General features: G+C 45.9%; 1 protein-coding gene across 3 annotated transcripts in view; it reads right to left on the minus strand.

Moving 5' to 3' along the window:
• The window catches only part of PHF1 (PHD finger protein 1), a 607,606-nt gene that overhangs the window by 233,893 nt on the left and 357,422 nt on the right, over window positions 1–16,291 (minus strand). For all 3 annotated transcript variants that reach the window (XM_069241858.1, XM_069241855.1, XM_069241857.1), the window contains exon 9: window positions 9,895–10,018. In XM_069241858.1, the coding sequence (XP_069097959.1) occupies window positions 9,895–10,018 (124 nt within the window). The remainder of the gene's footprint in view (window positions 1–9,894; window positions 10,019–16,291) is intronic.

Here is a 16,291-nt window from a genome sequence, read left to right on the forward strand (position 1 = left end):
TGGCATTTCTTGTTCTCGAGAGTGGCAAATAGGTCTAAGTTTGGTTTGCCCCATAATAGAAACAGGCCATTGAGAATTTTCTGGTCTAGCTCCCACTCGTGATAAGGAATCACTGTCCTGCTCAGGGTGTCTGCTAGAACATTGATCTGTCCTGGCACATGCTCCGCTTTTAGTGAAATATTGTGTTTGATGGCCCATGTCCAAATTTGTTGGGCTAGCTGCGAGAGTTGTAGGGATCTTGTGCCTCCTTGCTTGTTTAGATAAAACATGCTGGTCATGTTGTCCGTCCGGATTAAGACGCTTGAACATTGTATCTTTGGCAAGAAAGCTTTTAGAGCTAAGTGTATTGCTTTGAGTTCTAGATAATTGATGTGGAGCTGGCTCTCTTGCTGATTCCAGAGTCCGCTGATTTGCAGGTCCTGGCAGTGTGCACCCCATCCTTCTAGAGAGGCATCCGTTGTTACTATGTAACTTGGTGTTTGAAGAAGAAAAGACAGCCCTTTTGAGAAATTGGTTGGAGTCGCCCACCACCTCATAGTGTTCTTCATTAGAGGCGTTATGCGAATCTGGTCTTCGAAGGAGCCGTGGACCTGTGTCCATTGTATGTCCAATTGCTCTTGCAGGGGTCGCATATGGAGCCTGCAATCTGGGACTAGCGGAATGCACGATGATATCATTCCGAGCAATGATTTGTAGATGCGGACTGAAACGAACTTTTTTCTGGATAGGTTGTCTGCCAAAGAGGTTAACTTTTGTTTCATCTCGTGTGATGGGTACGCTTTGCTGCGTACTGTGTCCAAAATTGCTCCCAAGAAACTCAATTCTTGTTTGGGGTATATCTGAGATTTCTGGTAGTTGACTACAAACCCCAGGCTGTGTAACAATTGAAGGCAATAGGAAATATGATTTGTTACTTGGAATTTTGAGGGTGCCTTTATAAGCCAGTCGTCCAGGTAAGGGAAGACCTGGATACCTGACTGGCGAAGATGTGCTGCTACTGGAGCTAACATTTTTGTGAAGATTCTGGGGGCTGATTTGAGACCGAATGGTAGAACCCGGAATTGGAGGTGCATACGTCCTACCCTGAACCTTAAAAATTTGCGATGTTTGCGATATATGGGGATATGAAAATAAGCATCCTGGAGGTCTAGGGATGCCATCCAATCTCCCGTGTTTAAGAGACGCAGGACATCCTGCAACGTTACCATCCTGAACGATTGTTTCTTTAGAAACTTGTTTAGTGCTCTCAAGTCCAGGATGGGGCGCCAGTCTCCTGATGGTTTCTTTAGAAGGAAAAACCGGGAGTAGAATCCTTTGTTCTTTTGAGATAAAGGGACTGGTTCTATTGCTCCTTTTGTTAGCATTATTCTTACTTCCCTGAGAAGTTGGCCCAACCTCGGAGGCGGTGTACCCGATGGAGGGACACTCAGTGGTGTTTGCATGAATTCCAGAGTATGACCTCTGGTCACTACATCTAGTACCCATCTGTCCGATGTTATAGCCTTCCACTTGGGGAAATAAGAATTGATGCGACCTCCGACCTTCAATATTGATTGGGGAGGTGTTGAGATTATCCGCTGGTCATTGCTTTCTGCCTGTATCTCTTCCTCGGGCAGCTCCTCTTCCTCTAGCCGGATGTTTGTAAGCTGCGGCTGGTGGTAATCGATAATGCTGCTGTTGTTGATGGTGCTGATGTCCTGGTCCTGTGGAGGAAGATGTATATTGTGACCTGTATTGTTGGTATCCACCTCGAAAGGAGTAATTACCTCTACCCCTTGCTCCACGAAAAGGTAGTTTTTTATACTGCAGGGTACCTAGGGATTTTGCTGTATCGGTATCCGTCTTGATAGCCTGCAGCATGTCGTCGACATGTTTGCCAAACAAACTCTCTCCATCGAAGGGCATGTCGAGAACACGAGTTTGGACTTCTGGTCTGAATGAAGTAGCTTTAAGCCACCCTTGTCTGCGCAGGACTGCTGCTCCAGCTAATTGTCGAACGCCAGTGAGGAAAATATCTATTGCAGTGTCTATTATCTCTGCGGAGACCCTTTCTCCCTCCTGCAAGACCTTTTTGGCTTCCACCTTGAGATCTTCTGGCAGTGAATCTACAAAAGCGGACATGTCTGCCCACATCTGGCGATCGTACCTTCCCAGGATGGCGAGGGAATTGGCCGCCTTGACCGTTACTGCAGCAACCGAGGAGAATTTCTTACCAATATTGTCTAGTCTCCTTCCCTCTTTGTCTGGGGGAGACGCAATAGGCGTAGAGGGGTTTTTGGGTCGTCGTTGAGCCGCCTGTGATATAACCGAGTCAGGTTTTGGCTGTGAGACTAAACAGGCCGGAGAATCATCTGGGGCCTTGTATTTTTTCTCTAGCCTTGGCATTTGTGAAGGCACTGTTGCCGGGTTTTTCATTGCCTTCAAACCCTCCTGCCATAAGAAATCCACAATCGGTATGGCTCTTACAGATCTCTTTGATGGCTCTTTAAAGTCATACAAAAAACACTCAGTTTCATGGGAAACAATTGCCAGGCCAAAACGTTTCGCCGCTCTCTCTATGATATTATGGAAACCTCCTATGTCTTCTGGAGGAGAATCCACTGGAGCTGCTGGAGGTGGAGATGGTGTGGGAACGAGATAATCGTCCCATTCACTAGCCGCTGAATCTGCTAGCTCGCCCTCTTCCCTTTCGTCGTCCGACGAGAGGTAAGCTTCCGGAGCTTGGCTAGTTCCAGGTCTACTAGCCTGTGGCTTTTCGGAAACATTAGTAGTTTGAGCTTGCTGGTAACTCTGAGGTCTAGGTGGCGTGGACTGAGTTGACGGTGGGAACCTTTTATAGTAGTCCTTCAACATATGTTGTAAATCTGTCACTAATGTGCTAGGCATAGCCAGTGGCGATGGTTGGTTTGCCTGTGGATAAGATGTTGAAGCATAACTATGCTGGTAATGTTGATCCTCTTCTTCATCAAACTCTTGACATTTGACATTTAGTTGGGACGGGCTACTAGCTGCCCCAAACATTCCTTGATCCTCATCATCATCATCGTCCAAAAGATGTTGCGGTGGGTATGGCAGCACTTTACTTGGTGATGTATGTATCAGCATAATGTCAGATGGCTTGTCCCCTATATTAATAAGGGAAAGGGGTAAGAATCTGGTGGAGTCCTCATGATGGTATGAGGAATGATCTGGTGAAATGTCCCAAGGTTTGTAAACTGTTAATGCTGTGGTGATCGTCGGTTCCATCGTCGACGGTTCCCTCGTCGACGGTTCCCTCGTCGACGGTTCCCTCGTCGACGGGTCTCTCGTCGACACTTCCGTCCATGACTGCGTCTTTGTCAATGGGTCCTTAGTCGACGGTCCCTTCGTCGACGGGTATTTTACCGACGACGGTCGCTTCGCCGACGTATCTTGCGTAGATGGGTTTTTTAGTGCCCTGGATGACTTGTGAACCCAGGAGGCCTCCGCTGTCGACGCTGTGGTTGCCGACGAAGCTCTTTTGAAGATTTTTGCAGTAATAATCGTCGTTGATGACAACGGCGACGACGTCATAATCATCGGTGATGATGGTGTTGTGAACGTCGACGATACCGTGGTCGCTGTTACCGTCGACACTGTCGTCGACGGGGCGGTTGACGACGGTTGTTTTTTCACCGACAAGAGTTTTTCTGGCTCTTTTTGTGGTGACAGAGACAGGGATGGTTTCTTTGAGGTGCTTTTCCGGTGTAACGGCGTAGTAGGTTCTGAATGAACCTTTTTTGGTCCATGTTTAACTGCCTCTTCAGTTAAGACTTGTTTTGTCTTTTTGTGCATTTTTCTTGGTGGTTCATCCGCACCTCTATCTCTCTCACCTGTTCTTTTCTGAGGGCGAGAAGTTTGTGGTGACTCTTCGCTGTCTGATGAAGGATGCTCTAAGGCTTTCTGTTTTTGTAGCCATAAGAGAAGTCTACCCTCTCGGTCTTTGAGGGTTTTTTGACTAAAGGTGCGACAGATTTTGCAGTCTCTCACCTTATGGTCTGGATGAAGGCAGTAAATACACTTCTTGTGGGGGTCATCAATATGTAGTCTCTTCTTCCCACAGTTGTCACAGTCTCTGAACAGACCCTTCTTTGCCTTTTCAGACATAGTAAAGTTGTAACTAGTTTCCTGAGAGAAAAAACAATCTTCAGTCAGAAAATAGGAAAAAAACTGAGCAGAGCTCAGGGAGACTCCCTTCACACGACGTGCGGTAGAAAATCTGAGGGAATTCAGCCTCTGTTGGGAGTGTTTGGGAGGGGCTGAATCCTGATTGGCTGATACTCAAGTTTGGGTCTTTTCACAAAACAAAGTGGATAGACTGTAAAATACCCTATGAGGCCTACTAGGGCCTACTGGTTTTACTTTTACTGACTTACTGCTTTTTATATATTTAAGTTTACCGTGAGGCTCCCACCTCGACGACGGGGATGATTCAAGCATGTGAATCTATGAAAGATCCAATACTGGAGAAGTGTCACTCTCGTCCTCAGAAAGAGCTTCCCTTGCCTTTCTCTTCTGGAGCCAAAGTAGGAGCCTGGCTTCTCTGTCCCTCAGAGTCTTGTTGGGAAAGGTCCTGCAGATCTTACAGTCCTTGACCTTATGCTCTGGATGTAAGCAGTAGATACATTCCTTGTGAGGATCCTCACAGTGAAGTCTCAATTTTCCACAGGTCCCACAAGGCCTAAACAGACCTTTTCTTGTTGTAGACATGATGGAAAAACTTCTGTAGAAAAAGTCAAGTGAAAATGTCCAAGAATTTCTCTTGAAGAGATAGAAAACTGAGCAGAGCTCAGGGAGACTCCCTTACACACGACGTGCGGTAGAAAATCTGAGAGTCTGAGCCTCTGTGCTGAGGGTTTTAAAGGGGTGGTCACGCCTGATTGGCTGAATTTTGGGCTCTTTCTAAAGAGGCTGATAGTTCTACAATTGAAGGTGTTTTTTCCTATTGACTTCAATGAAAAAAAATAAAAAAATCTCTATTTATTGCTTTCTATGTACCGTGGGACTCCCACTTCGACGACGGGGAATGATTCAAGCATGTGAATCTATGAAAGATACCCCAATACTGGAGAAACTGAAAAAAAGAGCATCACAGTGGTATCGTCCCGGAGCACAGGAACACACGTCCGAACCTAAGGGCAGAAAGCAAACAATCTAACAATGGAGTCAATAACATTGCGCATCATGCCAAGAAAGGAGGAGTCACAGTACCTCACAACTTGAAAGATTCCTTTAAAGAAAACAACTTGTACACATCCGAGCCCAACACTAGATGGCAGGAGTATGCACAGAATATGTTTCTAAAGCCACCCACACATGCCTCAAACATATTATTCCATTGTTTGTCACTAGTATTGTTGTGAGGAGGTATTCTGTTTTTATTCTATTTACCTCTCCTTCTCCATTATCCTCGGGATCTCTCTCCTGGACCTCATGCTTATTGGCTCTAATTATGTCACTGTGTGCAGGAAGCTGGCCTGGTGTGTAATGGGTACCTAAGGTGCTTACACCTTATACCAGGTCCAGGTATCCCCTCTTAGTGAAGTGTAGGCAGTGTCTAGAAGCCAGGCTCTCTAGAGGTAGCTGTGGATGAGCAGCCAAGGCTTATCTAGGATACATGCAAAGCTCATGCAAAACCACTGTAGTCACACAGCACTTATACACATGAAAGAAAACACAATACCACAAAGTACTAGATGGGCAACCTTCCAATAGGAGGTAAGTAATACACTGATTCAATACACTAGTAAACAATAGTGTATAGGCATAGAAAAGGTTAGAAAACAGCGCAAATGCAGTTAGACAATAGTGACCCTAGGGGGAGCACAAACCAAATACTAAAATTAATATGGAATGCGAACACAGGACCCGTACCTAGTTAAGTGGAATGTGTAGAGGGTAACTGGGAGTACTAGAAAACCCACAGAGGTAAGTAACACAGCTCCCCCAGCGACTAGGAAAGCAGGAGTAAATCACTGGAATTGCCCCAAACCACCCAAAAGGAAGGACAAGAAGAAGAGAGGACACCCAGACCAGACTGCAAGAAACCAGCAGTGGATTCCTGGAGAGGAAGACCTGTGGAGAGGGGACCAAGTCCAAGAGTCACAGTGGTGTCCAGGAGGAGTAGGAGCTACTACCCACCCGTACTTGCAGGAGTTGGTCAACGGTGATGAAGAGAAGGTCAGCACTACAGCCCTGGAACCGGAGAAGAGTTCCTGAAGGATGCAGAAGATGTCCCATGTTGGAAGGAGGACTGCAGACGGGTGTTGGTGCAGGAATACCACCAACAAGCCTTGGCAGAGTCAAATATCACAGATGGCAGAAAGTGGTGCTGTCTGGGACCAGTGAGGCCCAGAAGGACTCAACCAAGGAGGGGAAGTCAGATGGGACCCTCAGCGACACAGAGAGCCCACAGGAGCAGACGCAGCACCCACAGGAGTCCCACAGGATGGGGACACAGAAGTTTCAGAAGGAGCCCACACAGCACAAAGAAGAAGGGTCCTACGCCGCAGGAGAACCACGGAGAGGGCTGTGCGTCGCAGGAAGGAGTGCTGAGGGCTGGAGCTACACGTCGCCTGAAGTTCCCTTGCAAGCGATGCAGTTCACGGGGTATTGTCCTGCGCGGAAGGCAAGGGCTTACCTCCACCAAAGTTGGACAGCTGGCAGAGAGGACCAAGAGGACTATTCCGGACCACCTCCCTTGGAGCCGCGCCCACTCCCACTACACAAGTACGGAACCTGGGAATCATCCTGGACTCAGCAGGTCAACGCAGTCTCCGCTTCCTTTTACAACACCCTCCACATGCTCCGCAAGATCTTCGGTGCATTCCAGTCGAACCCAGAAAGACAGTCACCCACGCCCTAGTCAGCAGCCGACTGGACTTCGGCAACGCACTCTATGCAGGAACCACGGCCAAACTACAAAGAAAAAAGCAACGTATCCAAAACGCCTCCACCCGACTCATCCTCAACTTCCCACGACACAACCACATCTCTGCCCACCTCAGAGACCTACACTGGCTACCCGTATTGAAGAGCATTACCTTCAAACTACTCACCCACGCTTTATAAATTACGTGATTGATTGATGCAGGATCCACACAGCTGGTCGTCGTTGCAGTAGGTGCCTGGGGATGCAGGGGAGTGACTCCTTCACTCCAAGGGAGATTCCTTCTTCCTTCTTGTGCAGACGGAATACTTGCCAATCTCAAAGGATGCACAGCAGGGGAAATGTTGCAGAAGATGGAAGGAGCCATGGAAACAATGTTGCAAGCAAAGTCTACTTCGTGGATGCATATTGTCGGTTCCTGGAGGGTCCAGTTGCGGTTCCAGTGGCTAGAATTCGAAGTAAGGTTGCAGGGGAAACCTGCTGGAATTTTGCTAGCCGAATCTGAGGACCCACCCAAGAGAGAGATCCTAAATAGCCCTGTAGGGGGGTTGGTAACCTAGCTAGGTGATCACCTATCAGGAGGGGGTTCTGACATCACCTGCCTGGCCTGGCTACTCAGATGCTCACAGAGGTTCCTGCCAACCTTGGATTCAAGATGGCAGAACCCAGGGACTCTCTGGAGGAGCTCTGGACACCACCTCTGGGGTGGTTTATGGACGGGGGAGTGGTCACTCCCCTTTCCACTGTTCAGTTTTGCGCCAGAGCAGGGACTGGAGGTCCCTGAACCAGTGTAGACTGGTTTATGCATGTAGGGCATCAAATGTGCCCTTCAAAGCATACCAGTGGCTTGGGGAGGCTACCCCACCCAAGCCATGTAACCCCTATTTCCAAAAGGAGAGGGTGTTACCCCCTCTCCCAAAGGAAATCCTTTGTTCTGCCTTCCTGGGCTTGAGCTGTTCAAGCAGCAGTAGGGCAGACACCTGTCTGAGGGGTGGCATCAGCTTGGGCTGTCTGTAAAAACCTGGGAGACTAGTAGGAGCAAAGCTGGGTGTCCTCTAAGGAGTATTGGGGTATGATTCCGACATCTTTTATACCAAACATTTCTAGGTTCGGAGTTACCATTATGTAGCCGGACATAGGTAGTGAACTATGTCCAGTACACACATTAAATGGTGTCCCCGCACTCTTGAAGTCCAGGAAAATGGATCTGGAGTTCATGGGGGCACCTCTGCAATTGCAGGGGTGCCTTCACACACAAGTACTTGCAACCTGCCCTCTGGGCTAGGAGGGCCTGCCACAGGGGTGCCTTACAGTGACCTAGTGCAGTGACCTGTTGTGAAAAGGGGTGCATGCACCCTTTCACGCAGATTGCAATGGCAGGCCTGCAGAAATGTTTGTATGGGCTCCCCATGGGTGGCATAATACATGCTGCAGCCCATGTAGATCCCCTGGTACCCCAATGCCCTGGGTACCATCTACAAGGGACTTACGTTGGGGCACCAATGTGCCAAATGTGGGGTGTAAAAAACCAAGTTAGAAGAGAGAGAGCATAATCATTGGGGTCCTTTTTAGCAGGATCCCAGTGAACACAGTCAAACATACTGACAACAGGCAGAAAATGAGGGTAACCATGCCAAGAAAGAGGGTACTTTCCTACACTGTAGCATCACTTCGTGTCAAAATGGAGCCAGTGCACCTTAACGGAGTGCAAAAGCTAGGGAAATGTTTCCAGATACAATCTGGCACCTGAAGATATTCAAGAGGTGAGAAATCTGCAGGTACAAGAATGAATCATATGCAGTTGGACACTGATAGCAGTGACACATGCCCATATGAATGCAGGGGGCTTTCTCACACCAACAAGTTTTGTTTTGATTTCATTTTTATAAAGCAGATGGACACCAAAGGTTTGCTAGTGCTATGAACCAATTCACAGGATGCACACACAAACACTTAACAGAAAGCTGGATGAACAGTCCTTCTAAAGAAAAGAAATGCTAAATCTGTTTCAAGCTAGCAAAGTATTTAATGTTTTTCATACTTTAGTTATCTGGGAGGTTGATGCTAACGAGGATGGTGGGGAGGGCATATCAGATAGAAGCGGCGGTGACAAAGTCTGACAATTCATCTATGAAGCATGAGAAGGCTCTATGGAGTTGAATGTCACTTACTTGTGGTGCAGGAATGGGAGACCTTATCGATGATAGGGAGGTGTCCTATGGTCTTACGGGCACAGTATGCTTGCTGGTTACTGTATCCTGTGAGAGCAAGAATCTTAAGAAGGTGCCCTGACAGGGGGTTAGTCCTGTTTATGTGATGAAAAGTTAAATAAGGTAGTGATAAGTCATGATATTTGTGAAATCTGGAGCATAGAGTACTATAGAGTGTGCATTGATGAACATGATATGGACTGAGTGTTTGATATTTTAAAGGTGTGTAGTGGTTAGTGGGATGTTAAGGAGGCTGAGTGTGATTGTGGGGGGACTGGCACTGAGTGGGACACACACTGTTTACTTTCAAAAAGGTTTAGCTTAACTGTAAGAAAATGTGACTCACCTGTAATTGTTAACCATCACAGGTGCATTCAGCATATCGATAACATGAGTCTACCACAATGAAGTATAACTTTTTTTGGTGCTGTTTAAACTGCCCGGAGGTATTCCCACCACTTCTTTGATTGCAGAACCAGTCAGTTATGAATACAATTAAGAACGGGCTGCAGGTAAGTACCTATCTTATGCCCTCACTTGAACACATGGACCTGCAGCTCTAATAGAGAGCCCCACTTCATTTTACACTCTCAAGTGGTACTAGCAAAACTTGATCCTTCCATCTTTGACCATTTTTCCAATTTCCCCTGTTCTTGTCCTGTGCTTTCATTGCTCGCTTAAAACCCTGTAGTACCTCTCTCACCAGCAGTGCTCTTTGCAATCTAAGCTCCTTCCTCAATGTTCATATATAATCTACAGCACTCGCCCATACTTTACCTCACCCAGCAGCAGGTTCTCCCAGTTCTCATTTGCAAATGCAAGAATTTCCCTTTCAAAATCAAAGTACTTTTTCTTGCAGCAGATACTGAGGTGATATACCACCAGATGAGCGACATCTACCCTGGAAAACATTAAAATATATAATTAAAAAGCTACTTTATTATAATGATTTATCTGTTATTGTAGTGCAAGCTATAAACTAGAACATGCATACTAGTGCGCGTCGATCATGAAGCACTTTTATTATACATAAAAAACATTTTCCAATAAGGTAGAAATCGGACTTTTCTAATTGCATACTGCATTGCCTACCTCTAGCTAAATACTGCAAAAACAGTCAGAATGTTTTCATTGCTAACTTAGTGAAACTAAAGCACCACGTTTGGCAATGCCCTTTTTATAGCCACTCTATCTACCCGCAGATTACTCACCTTTTGAATTCCCCCAGTTTTCAGACTGGATTCAGAACTTTTTCCAACAACTGATCCCAAGCAACGCACCAGCCTCTTCCTACTTTTGGAAGCAAGGCTGCAAAAGCTGTATATAGGCACTACCCCGCTGTGCTGACGTCAGTTTACAACAAAGCATTTCTGCATCGTTAAATGCAATGTCTGCAACAGACTTAAAACTGTGGCAGTTTCCAAAATCTAACTGTCCTTTCAACAGAACCGGGAAAGGGAGGGAGGGCAGTTGTTGAGAAATCTACACTTACATAGAATATCTACCACAAAAAGCATTGCTGAAGGAAAGTCTCTATACAGATGATGGCTACTTCTAACTGCAGATTTCTCACCTTTTGAATAGATGCCAAAGCAGTACCTTTCCTAATGTGGAGGGTCTGAGGTGTGGACTTCCTACTAGGAATCTGCAGTATCAAGAGGGGCAAAATGGCCCTCCTTGCAGGCTTGAAATTAAATGCAGTAATTCCTAGTGAAGGTATGAACAGAAGCTTGTATAGCAAGCTCACAGAATACAACTGGCCCAGGCTCTAGTGGCAGCCTCGACTGTGGTAAAAGAAGTCCAAATCTAAGTCAACGAGTCTCCATCTCTGCTGCTTTGTCCGACATGCAGATGCAGTCTAAGACACATCTGCTAGTGTTGAGCCCAAGAACAGCAGCAGTTTCACTGTAAAGCCTGCATGTGCCAATGACCATGACACACCAGCAGGAAGCATGAGGCCAGGTGACCAAGAAACTTCACAATCATCTGGGGTTGTTTCACAGTAACAAACCAGAAACATCTGAATCATATATTGAAAGCCCTGAACTTGCTTCAAATTGGATTTTCTGTGAAATCCTTTGTATCCAGGACTGCCCTTATAAAGGGAGCCCTCTAGATTGGCCAAATATGAGATTTCAGGTAATTGTCTGAGAATCACAGGAAGGACACCACAGTGACAGTTGCGACTGACTGTGGCAAGCCTGCATTCAGATGCCAGTCACAGAAGTGAGGACATATATGTATTCCTACTGAATCCAGCACACAACTGGCTTGGCCATGAGCAAGGATGTAGAGGTGTTACACTGTGCCAACAGGGGGCTAGGCAAAGTTCCAAAACTCAAGAGGGACCCAGAAATATCCATAAACGTTGTAACACAGGCTACGTGAAGGCTCTGCCCTGCTGGGGAGTCAACTATGACCCAGGAAATCCAAGGACAAGCTGGGGAATGGAGTTGGAGATGGATGACTGACGCTGAGTTAAAATCTCTTCCTGGACCGGGAGGGGCCGGTGAAGGACTCCCGCTTAGACTTTGTAAGGAAATGCCTCTTTATGTATGGTCACCCCCAAGTGTTTCGACTGATGTTACTGTTTTTCGACTCTGAGAGTGCAGTGAACCCTGCTAATCAGACCTCAGTGGCAGAGTCCTGACCCTAAGTGTATGTCGAATTGGTTGTACCAAAATGGAAATGGCTAACTTACCTGTAATTCCCTAGTAATTGGTACCTTGGTACCCAGCGCCTGTAAGTTAGAGGGGTACCCCAGGGCTAGCAGCACTGATTGTGCCACCCTGGAGGTGCCCCAAGTAAAGCAAGTCGACTACTGCAGGCTGGTACAGCCGTTGTGCACCTCTAACCCGACTTTGCCATTGAAAGCAATGTACTTCACATGTCCTCACAGTAAAACAAGGGAAACTACTGTTTTACTGTGGAAAGACTTGGCCACCCAATTGCCGATTACATGGTTACACGCTGAACCCCTCAGCTGTGCTAACTCTGGAACAGTGCAACTAAAGTGGGCTCTAAAAGGTATCAAACAACTCGTTACATTAAGTCTGACTTGTATCTCAAGTAAGAATTATTGTAACTAATTGCAGTGTACAGCTTTAGCAAAGCTGCCACTTTGGAACTCCTGAGCCTGCTCCATGACACAGATTTCAGCCCTCCTGAAGAGATGTGCTGCCGAGTCTCCAGAAGGAGAAAAATCAGGGATTTAAGGCAAGGGAGGCGTTACCTCCCTCTTGCAGGACGCCACTTAGGTATTAGCCCCAAACGACAGACGCCTTTGAAGAGCAGATGAAGGAAACCAGCGGGGAGGGTGTCCCATTGTTGAGGTAGACTGGCGGGCCCCGGGAGCAGAGAAGGGAAGCCAGCTGCCAAACCGGTTTCTCTAGGGGAGTGTAAGCCCTGAGGTAGCCACACCTCAGGGTTGGGCTAATGAGTGAGGTCTGTACACCAGGAGATGGGTCTTGCCATCTTGGGAGTGGGCAGAAAGGTGCATCCTGGGATAGCCAGATGCCATACTTCACAGGAAGTGGTCACTAGGTGGAAGGAAACCTAGTGGTCCATTGGCTATCATCCACATCCTGCCCTGAGGGCATTTTCCAGGCATAAGAGGGGCACCCCTGGCAATCCTGACCTCAGCTCTCGACCGACTTAGAAGAAGGACCAAAGATAAAGGACTGTCCTGATGCACTGAGGGTCCAGCAAAGAGAGGCTGCACTGAAGAGGACTTCACCTGCTGCACCTGGTGGCTAATGAAGAGAGGGACTGTGCCTGCTGTGCCCTTCTCTCCCCAGACCCAAGTCAAGCCAGGAAAACTCCTATGGGCAGCTGACTTGCCTCCTGCTCGCAGCACTGGGACACAACAGCTGAAGAAGTCTGCTGGGGCAGGTTGGTTGCCCAAAGTCTTCAAGTCGCTCCCACAACGCAGTGCAGCACCAAAGACCAAGACCCAATGCACAGAGTAGCACCAGAGTTCGCTGAGCCTGGGAGTGCTGTCAGAGTTGCTGGGACACTCAGAAGGGAGTTTATCAACCCAGAATGGATTGGCCTGCGACAGCAACAACGGCCAACTGGTAGTCCAGTCCTCTCACACATCACCGTGGAGTGAGGAATCCCGCAGGAATACTCCAGTTGGCGGCATTACAACCAGAGCATCCTTACAGCTTCTTCAGCATCCTTCATCCCTTCCATGAGGAACACTCCACAGGAAATCATTGCAATGCGGATAAAGTGCTTGAAACGGTTCAAAGTCTGCTCCCCGTGAAGGTAACTGCTTTTGAGGACCTTGCTGGTCCCCATGACTAGCTTCCCACCGGTGTTGGCCGCTCCAAATACTTCTAACCAACCGCACTGGCACTTGCCTAAGTTTATTTATTTATTTTTTAAATTTTCAAGTGCCCCATGTATTGACTTTGGCAAGGATTGTATGCAGTGGAGTGAAATTGCACCAAATTATTATTTCTTGGAAAATCTGTTTCTCTGGGACCCTCCAGTGGATCGTTTTCATTATAATGTCTAAACTGTTATAAAAGTACAACCTGTTTTTTAAAACTGGTGTCATATTTCTTGAGTGTTGTGTTGATTTCTTCTTCAATTGTTTTAGTGCTGTTTAAATGCTTAACACTTGTTCCTCTGTGTAAGTGTTGCTGCTCATTGTCACAGCTACCCAGGATTGAGCTTAGGTGAGGTTGCACAACCACACCCTATAATACAACCCATTTCCTCGCAGACTTCACCTTACAATTACCAAAGGATGCCGACCTGTTTCGGGCCGTGACCTGGATCATGAGCAGGCCAGAGACTCAGGCCAAAATTGAATTTCCTTTTTGTGCTCGATAAACACTTTTAATTCCTGCTCCTTGATGGCCTTTGTGTGAATCAGGGAGTATTTGTTGCAGTACTTACAAATCAGGCTTGGGTGTCAGACACCAGAGACAAACGTTGTGCATTTCCATAACCAACATCTCCTTCCTGCAGCTGCAGCACAGTCTTCAGGGGAGACATTTGCCAGGCACACCGTCAAAGAAAAAAAAAACGTAGGGGGTGATAAGTCTCAAATAATGTTTGGGAACAGAACACAGGGGTGGCGCTAATGTATGCTTCCGCAGTATGGAGTCAGCGCAAAACCGCACAACGCCACCTACAAGATCGTGGGACCATTTCTGGAAAATTCTACAAATCCAGTCTGGCACCTGGTGGATATTATAAAGGTGAGGAATCTGCGGCCACAAGTATGTATCAGAATTGCACATCAATTTTAATTATGGGTAATTTTTCTTTGGTGCTACTAGAGTACTGTGCATTTTCTCCAGTTTTTGAGAAGCCTAAGTCTGCTTACTTTTCCCCTCAACAGAATTTTGTCTGCACCATACCATTTGTACTTGGAGTTATTGCTCCTTTTTGATGCATTTATAGAGAAAGAGATACTGAAGACTTATCTGAAGGCGAATTGGCAAGATTGGCTAGTTGTATCAGCTTCTGCATCAGTTTGGCCACTATTGGTATTCAGCCAAAAATGGTAGAGCTTCGACACTGGCATAATTACAGGGGTTTAAATCAAAATACAATTGAGTACCATTATCCTTTATCTCTCATGAAGGGCATTCTAGAGTTTGTTCAAGAAGCACAAACCTTCAATCAACTTGTTTTGTGAAATGCTAATCTTTTGTATAAAGCCAACAAGTGGAAAACAGTGTTCCGCATTACATTTGTGCATTTTGAATCTTACTTAATGTAATCTGGGTTGTGCAATCCTCATTTTTAAGGCTTTATAGAGTAAATATTTTATGACGTTCTGAACCAGTCTGTATTACTTTAATTAGATAATATTTTGGTATTATTTAAGCCCCTAGCAGAACATAAAGAACATGCTCACCTGATGTTATCAAGACTCTAGCAACATCAGTTGTCTTCTAAACATACAAAGTGTGAATTTGAGAAGCAAGAGATTAAGTATCTCAGATGCAGACTAAATGTTTCTGCCCTTACCAAGGATACAAAGAAAGTAAAAGCTATTTTGGAATGGAATTCCCAACTAATGTAAAAGAGACTTGAGGCTTTCTTTTTCCTGTTAATTTAGTAAGAACTTTGCAGAGATAACCAGTGACATAATTGCTAGAATGATCAGCCTGGAAGAGCTTTAAACATGCACAAAAGGATGATTTTCAAGGCACCAATTTTATGCCAACCTGGTACTTTAAGACACAAATCCCTATCCAGATAGTGTAGCAATAGTGTTGTTACAAAGAGGAGGAAATGGTGGACAAGAATTATCAGGCCTTTTATTTGTTTCATACTCTGCCAGTCAATAAAGAGAATTCTTCAGTTCTTGAAGGAATTTCTAGCCATGAAGATGGTTTGCAAAAAATGGAGACATGTTTTGATAGGTACTAGAGAGTAGTCTGAAATCTGAACTGATCATCAGAAGAAACAAGTTACTTGCCTATAACTGTAGTTCTCCAGTACTGGAATCTTTCATAGATTCACATGCTTGAATCCTTCCCGTCGTCGAGATGGGGAGTCCCCAGTATTTTAGAAAGCAATGTCTTAATAGGCATATACCTTGTAGGCCCTTAGTTTAGTATCATATCACAGTCATTTGTTTAAAAAAGACCACGCTTTAGAGTCAACCAATCAGGCGACACGACCCTCTGGAACCCTCCAGAGAAAAGCTGCTTTCCTCAGATTTTCTAAGCACCAGTGTGTATAAATGGTATATCACTGAGGGAAATAAAGGTGAGCTTTTCAGGGGAGGTGTGTGGGTCGCATGTGAATCTATGAAAGATTCCAATACTGGAGAACCACAGTTACAGGTAAGTGACTTTTTTCTTACTCCAGTATTGGAACTTTCATAGATTCACATGCTGGAATCAGAATAGCAAGCAGGAAGAAGCACATATTTTTCTTTCCCTGTCTTTTCTCGCTTTTGTTTTTTAAATACAACATACAAGGAGGTTAACAACTATAACAAAGTCAGATACAAAGGCTATATAGAAATTTTGTGTATAAAATAGAGTAAGTGGTTGGCAGGAAGCTAGACGCGGCTCACATTTATTGAAAGAGATGTCTTAGCACCGCCTGCCCCACTGCTGCATCTCTTTCAGGACTTCCGCATCTAAACAGTAGTGTTGAGTGAAGGTGTGCGCATTTTTCCATGTTGCTGCATGGTAGA

Source organism: Pleurodeles waltl, chromosome 6, assembly GCF_031143425.1.
Source record: "Pleurodeles waltl isolate 20211129_DDA chromosome 6, aPleWal1.hap1.20221129, whole genome shotgun sequence".
In the NCBI taxonomy this organism is placed as follows: domain Eukaryota; kingdom Metazoa; phylum Chordata; class Amphibia; order Caudata; family Salamandridae; genus Pleurodeles; species Pleurodeles waltl.